Genomic DNA, 6,634 nt, shown 5'->3' with positions numbered 1-6,634 from the left:
CATATGTATCTTCCTGTAAAGGATAGTACAACTATAAAATATGAAATGAATATCAATAACAAATAAAATAAAAAAAATGGAGAAGGGGGTTACTAATAATAAAACATACAAAAATTGTACGTATATCTCGAACAGCTTTAAATTTTGAACAAAGTTGTTCAATATAGGAATAAGGTGAGATATTCCAAGATTAAGTTTATAATTAATTTATTTTTTATTTGGTATTGTTAAATTATTCACAAGTCATGACTGGTTAATATGATTTATCTATGTTGTTAAACAAAATGTTCTTTAAATTTGCAGTTCCAATTATGATCAAACCACATCAAAACTAACCACCCCATAAAATTTACTGGAAGACTTGTACAGTTACTCACTATAAAGCTCAAGCCTCGAGCAGCAATATTCGAATCATACTCTTAAATACTCGAAGCATCAAACTATGGGTGGGGAGTGGAGAGAGAAGGGAAATTCAACGATATACAGAACTTGCCCCGGAAAAAAGTATCACTAAATAAGTTGGATATAAAAGGCAACTATGCTTGCGCGAAGCAATGCCAGATACCAATTTGGATGAAATTAATACCTCACTGAAAGAACACTATCCTTCATTGCCCTGTTCATCATGATCAGGCTGATCATGGCCTGAACCGTAGTTCATCCATGGTAACATAGACTCGAGCAAGACAGCAATTGCATTTCGATCTGTCAGATCTTGGAGACGGTGGTTTGCAGGCTGTGCATCATTTGGCACTTCTCCCCTCGGGTCAACCATGAAATTTTGCAAGTTATCAGGAGGCAAAGTCGGAACTGAATCAGAGAAATCTGATACCAGCAAGTGAGAATACCTGGTAATAGTAGAAAGACAAATTTTAAGCCCCACATGCATGAAAGGTATGTGTAGACAGTTAATGAGTAGTGAACTGAAGAAATACTGCAAGGGAATACAAGCAACACCAAAAAAAAAGTTTCATTGATGAGAAGGGCAGGGTGATAGTTAGTACTCACTCATTTTTCTCAGATGAAAACGCTTCTTTTCTCACACATGTCCAGTCTCTGGCATAAGTCCCATCATTCTGCAGTGTCTCAATCACCAAAAGTGCGGCATCCCTAAGAAACTTCTGGAGGTCAGGAAGCCTCCATATAATGTAGCTCCTTTCGACATATATATTGATCAAGTGGTCTAAGGAGGGTGTCCCTGTTTGATCAGAGCTAAAGAAATTGTGCTTGATTATGCTAGTCCAGGCTTTATCCTTTAAAGGTACCTTCGACACCAACTTTTTCAAGACTGAAGGATGTAGCATCAATGCCTGCTTCATAAGATCTGCTGAAGAAGCTTTTAAATCTTCAGCCTTTATCTCTTTAGCATGTTCATCATTTTCGACATAGTATCGGCACACAGCAAGAGAATAGGAGAAATTTGGAAATAACCACAAAGAATTATCACTCTTATATTGCTCAGAGAACTGTTCAAGCCATGTATACTCCTCCGCTCTTAAAGAATAGTAGTCAATGCAGAACAAGACACCCATTGGATCGTCTGGATCTAGTAGAAGCAACAATTTGCAGAGCTCAAGGGCAGACCGATGGCAACCACGTCTATCCATGTTTTTCATGTGGGAGAAAAGCACAGAGAACAACGGTTTGTTGATTTCACAACTAAACTTAAGTTGACAGTTGCCCATTAAAGGAGTGAACATTGGATGCCAAGCACATTCCAATGCATACAGACATCTTGCAGTACAATCAGCCGACATTTGCTTTTCACCACTGAATTTGTAATATTCAGCTAATGTAATAAGTGAATCAACATGATATGGATGATGCAACAGAATGTTCACGATACCATTAAAATCATGAACTGCCTTAGCACTTTCAAATGCTTTCTGGGCTTGGCTATAGGATGATGTATGTACATACCTAGGAACACAATATGAATCCAGTTAGTTTACACTTTTACACAATAAAACAAACTTCTGTTAAACATAACATCCATCTTCCAAGACAAGAAGCAGTATCATCAAATGAAATAAAGATATAGGGCTGAAGCTTCAACTCTTAAAGTTTTTAGTTTCATGGGTCAAAGTAAGTTGAGCAATTTAGCCTGAATAAAACAATAATCAAAAAACTTAATTAATCATAACGCGAAGGAACCAAGATGCTGAAATCCATTTATTTCAGTCGGTCACTCATATATAGGCTCTCTTTCCAGTTGTTGGAATATACTAAAAGCAAAAAATGGCGAACTTTCATGCAGTACACAGTTTTGCACGAGTTAAAGCCATTCAGTAATCTGTAGGCAGGATATTATTTTGAGAGCATGAAAATATATTTTAAAAAATAATAAGGTAAGATAATACATTAAAATCTATTTCAAGAACAGTATTTCAGATGATAAGATAAATAGAAACACTAGGCATGTAGCTCAAATTAGTACTCACGTTGTTTTAATAGTCTTTAAAGCTTTAACTTATAAGTCAACGATAATACATTAAAATCTATTTCAAGAACAGTATTTCAGATGATAAGATAAATAGAAACACTAGGCATGTAGCTCAATTTAGTACTCAAGTTGTTTTAATAGTCTTTAAAGCTTTAACTTATAAGTTGTTGACGTCAAAATCAATTCCACTACAGTTGATTGGTGGATGCTCTAGGATCATGAAGTTCCAAACTTGCAACAATTTTCTATTAGAGTTCCAACGTTAACTTGTAGCTCATTCGGATGCGAAAGAATTTGGAGTGTGTATGAACATATGAGAAGCTATATTACATTATTACAAAAGTAAATTGTATCTCGATTATCCTAAGTACTCCTATTAATTACTTTCTACAACTTATGTGCAGATTAATACTAAAAAGAGGAATATGCTCGCAATACCATTCCAATTTGTTTGGATAATATTGATGAAGCAAATGAATGGTTAACTAGAGCCCCTCAACATCATAAAGAAGGAGAAGTGTATGAAGGAGAAGATCTCACTTATTTACCATGTTGCTATGGCAAGTGGTATTAAGGAGAATTTTTAAGGTTCAGGGGGGAGCACTTTAAGGAGCGAGGGAAGAGTAGCTACAAGTTCAAGAACCCTAGTTGATGAAGCCTATGATGATGAAGAAGATGATGACAAATATATGATGACACTTGAATAGTTTGGAGTTCTTGTTGAAGAATAGGATGTTGCTCCATTTGTGAAATGGTTTTGCATTTGCTTAATATGTTATGACTCATGAGGATTATTGAATTTCTAGTTCTACATCTATTATTTATTTTAATTTAAGAGCTGAGAGATTTGCTAAATATGTTATTTCAATTGAGTTCTTGGCTATTCATCTATCAAAATTAAATATTTTAAATTTTTGTATTAAATTGCACTTCAGTTGAAAAAAACATGTACTCCCTCTGTCCCTAATTACTTGTCCACGTTTGAATTGGCACACATATTAAGAAAACAATTAATGACATAGTGAGTTTATCATTTTACCCTTATTAATTATGAAGTGGATGAAAAGTTCTAAATTTTTCAAAGTAATTAGTTATTTAATTGAGGGTATAATAGGTAAAAAAAATTAGGTTCTTTCTTGATTTGTCAAAATGGACAAGTAATTAGGAACAACTATAAAAGAAAAGTGGACAAGTAATTAGGGACAGAGGGAGTATTTCTCTTCATGCTTCTCGATTCAAGGAAGCGAGCCCTTGTTGCCTTTTTTCACTTCTCTCTCTCCAAAACACTGGGTAGTCCAATAAAAAATTACAGAACTGTTTAAAATTTGTTAACCCAACCCGATACCGATAAACCAATACAATTTTGTCAATCTGATTTATCAACTAAACCAGTTTTTGCACACCCCTAGCTGATACCAGTATTATTATTATTACTCTCCTACTATCTTATGCTTCAATTTTATCATTATATATTGTTTCCTTTTGCTTCAATTATCGTACTATTTGTTGTTGCTACTATTTCTTATCTCCATCATTTTCACTATTTTATCTATTATATTTCCTTTCCAACTGATTTTGATATGCTTTACTTGATTCGAGATTCTATCGGAAATAATCCCTCTAACTTCACAAGGCAGGAGTAAGTTGCGTACAGACTACCCTCTCCAAACCCCACTTGTGAAATTACATTGCACATGTTGTTGTTGGTATTCAATCTAAATGCATATATCATTATTTACTTTTTTTTCTTTGTCTATAACTTCCATAAATACGATCTCTTTGCATTTATATGCTGCCATTCTGAGTTTTTCTGAGTCTGATTATGCATTTCTTAGGATAAGCTAGCAGGATAGTTATGACCTTGCCTCCGTTGAACATCAAATGAAAAGGGGTTTAAATTTTATTTTTTATTTTCTATTTCAAAAAAAATTTAAAACCCCCTTTTCATTTGATATTCAACGGAGGCAAGGTCATAACTATTCTGCTAGCTTATACTAAGAAATGCATAATCAGACTCAGAAAAACTCAGAATGGCAGCATATAAATGCAAAGAGATAAATAATGATATATGCATTAACATACATTTAGATTATGCAGCTTTGATTTCTTACACAAAATTATTGTGATTGTTTAGGAAATACAAATAGACTAAGCTACTCCATTATGCAAATTATTTGCATAAGATTTTGTGGTGGAATTTACTATAGAAAACATCCATTTTTTTGTTTTTGCCTTGCTTTTTATTTTGCCCATCTTCTAAAAAAAGTTGCATCCATTTTTTAAGTAAGACAAAATATCAACCAAAAGAAAATTACAAGGAACACAGGTAGCAAGTCAACTTTAAAGGTTAACATATTTCCTAGAATTTGCTAAACTAATACTACTTAATATGTTATCATAAACCATCCAGAGACGAATTACAAAAAGAACATGTTGTTAATGGTGAAAACTTATAGTTTTCTTTACTCTAAAATATGGTCTAAATGTTTCTAATAGTGTTTTATCTAGCACAATAAATTGGAAGTCCAAGGCTATGCCTCATCCTGCATTAATACCCCTATTCCACTAGCAAAAGCATATAAAATTGACATGTCAATACTATCAAGAAAAGCAATGACATTTACCTAAAATCAGATATCCCATCTCTGGTTTCCACAAGTTCCATCGACAGTGATCCATCCCACTTTGGCCAATGCTCTAAAGGACAAACAAGAATAGTCTTTCGATGGTTCTGGCTCCCACGTCTTCCACCTCTTGACTGTCTAGAACTTCCAGTTTGATGACCTTTTTCGAATGAATTCACCACTTTAGAACCAAATATCCTTCGAAGTTCATTTTCTGCATTAAGAAATTTTGGGTCCACTTGTAAGACAGAAGATGTACACTGCTTGACCACTTTTCCTCTGCCATTTAAATTTCTCAGATTATATTTTCCAGTATCAGGAGCAACATGCTCCAGATGAGAAGAATCGTCTTCAATTGATAACTGTTCTAATGACTCATTCCAAGAGTTCCCTTTATCCTTAGCTCCTGGTTGTGACTTCTCCTTGTTTTTCTTCTTTTTCTTTTTCTTAAATTTGCTATCTGACAACACAAATGCTTCAGGAGTGGTTTTTTTGGTGGACGATTGCTTCTCATTGCTGTTCTCAATTGAGGATCCGTCATTGATATCTGCATTGTTTTCCTGCAGCATAAATCCATCATTAGGCACAACTACTGTCAACTAAGTATAACTGCACAGGGATTTATTTATTTATTTGCAAGCAATTTTCATGTCAAAAAAGGTCATTTTACAGATTACAAAGTCAACTTAAAATGTTTGTACGGCAAAAAATTAAACGAATTTAGTGAAGGGAAATCATAGCACTAGAGTTTCAGCAGAAAAAGAAGCTACATATTAATGTTCTAAAGAGAGCAAAGGAATTTCAAAGCCAAGGGGAATCCTTCTTTACAAGAAAATGAAGAGGTTGGCACCTCGTTCCCGTGCCAGAGAACGCAACCAAGAAGAATTCATGAAGCAAAAAAAAAATTAGGAAGAGAATTCAAAAAGGCTAGCTTCTTTCTATAATTTTGATAGATTTGATTTTTAAATAGTCAAATTGGGATGGGAGCAGATTTTGGAAAACTAGGGTTACTAAAAGTAAGAGCATACCCAGTTGTACCAAATCTATAGTCCTTATGTCTACAGTGAAGACCAGACGATTATTATCTCCACTCCGTGCCTACACTGTTAGAATAGGAATAGGTTTAACCAATCCTATTAGAATAGGAATAGGTTTATACAATCCTATTAGAATAGGAATAAGTTTATACAATCCTATTAGAACAGGAATAGGAATAGAAATAGAAATAGGAATACTAAATAGTATCCTACTTGGTAAAGGATTGTATTCTAGGGTCTATAAATAGGGTCTCAATGTAATAATGTAAACAACAATTCAATAATATTCTTTTCCAATATTTCTCACATGGTATCAGAGCCTCTACGATCTTGGTAGAAAATCAAAGAGTTTCCGCTGCCGGCGGGTGGCTATTACCAATATATGCCGCCCGTCTGGCCAATGATTATGTTAATAAAAGTAGGACAAATGATACATGCATGAACCCCATGTTCAAGGGAAGAAACTTAATCAGGTCACCATGCATCAATTTTCGGTGACTTTCTAGGGCTGTTTTGTGTCAACCCCATAT

The 6,634-nt window shown here is 34.3% G+C and overlaps 1 protein-coding gene across 1 annotated transcript in view; it reads right to left on the bottom strand.

Annotated features, from left to right (window-relative positions):
* Window positions 1-275: 275 nt before the first annotated feature.
* LOC102591529 (transcription factor 25) overlaps window positions 276-6,634 on the bottom strand; it is a 15,331-nt gene continuing 8,972 nt past the window's right edge. The window contains exons 2-4 of the mRNA XM_006364200.2: window positions 5,068-5,627; window positions 1,009-1,920; window positions 276-848 (exon numbers count right to left, since the gene is read on the bottom strand). Coding sequence (XP_006364262.1) covers window positions 602-848; window positions 1,009-1,920; window positions 5,068-5,627 — 1,719 coding nt within the window. The 3' untranslated portion in view covers window positions 276-601. The remainder of the gene's footprint in view (window positions 849-1,008; window positions 1,921-5,067; window positions 5,628-6,634) is intronic.

Source organism: Solanum tuberosum, unplaced genomic scaffold (genome assembly GCF_000226075.1).
Source record: "Solanum tuberosum cultivar DM 1-3 516 R44 unplaced genomic scaffold, SolTub_3.0 scf00483, whole genome shotgun sequence".
Taxonomy (NCBI): Eukaryota; Viridiplantae; Streptophyta; class Magnoliopsida; order Solanales; family Solanaceae; genus Solanum; species Solanum tuberosum.
The sequence above is the reverse complement of the archived record's forward strand: the minus strand, read 5'-3'. Positions and strand labels throughout refer to the sequence as shown.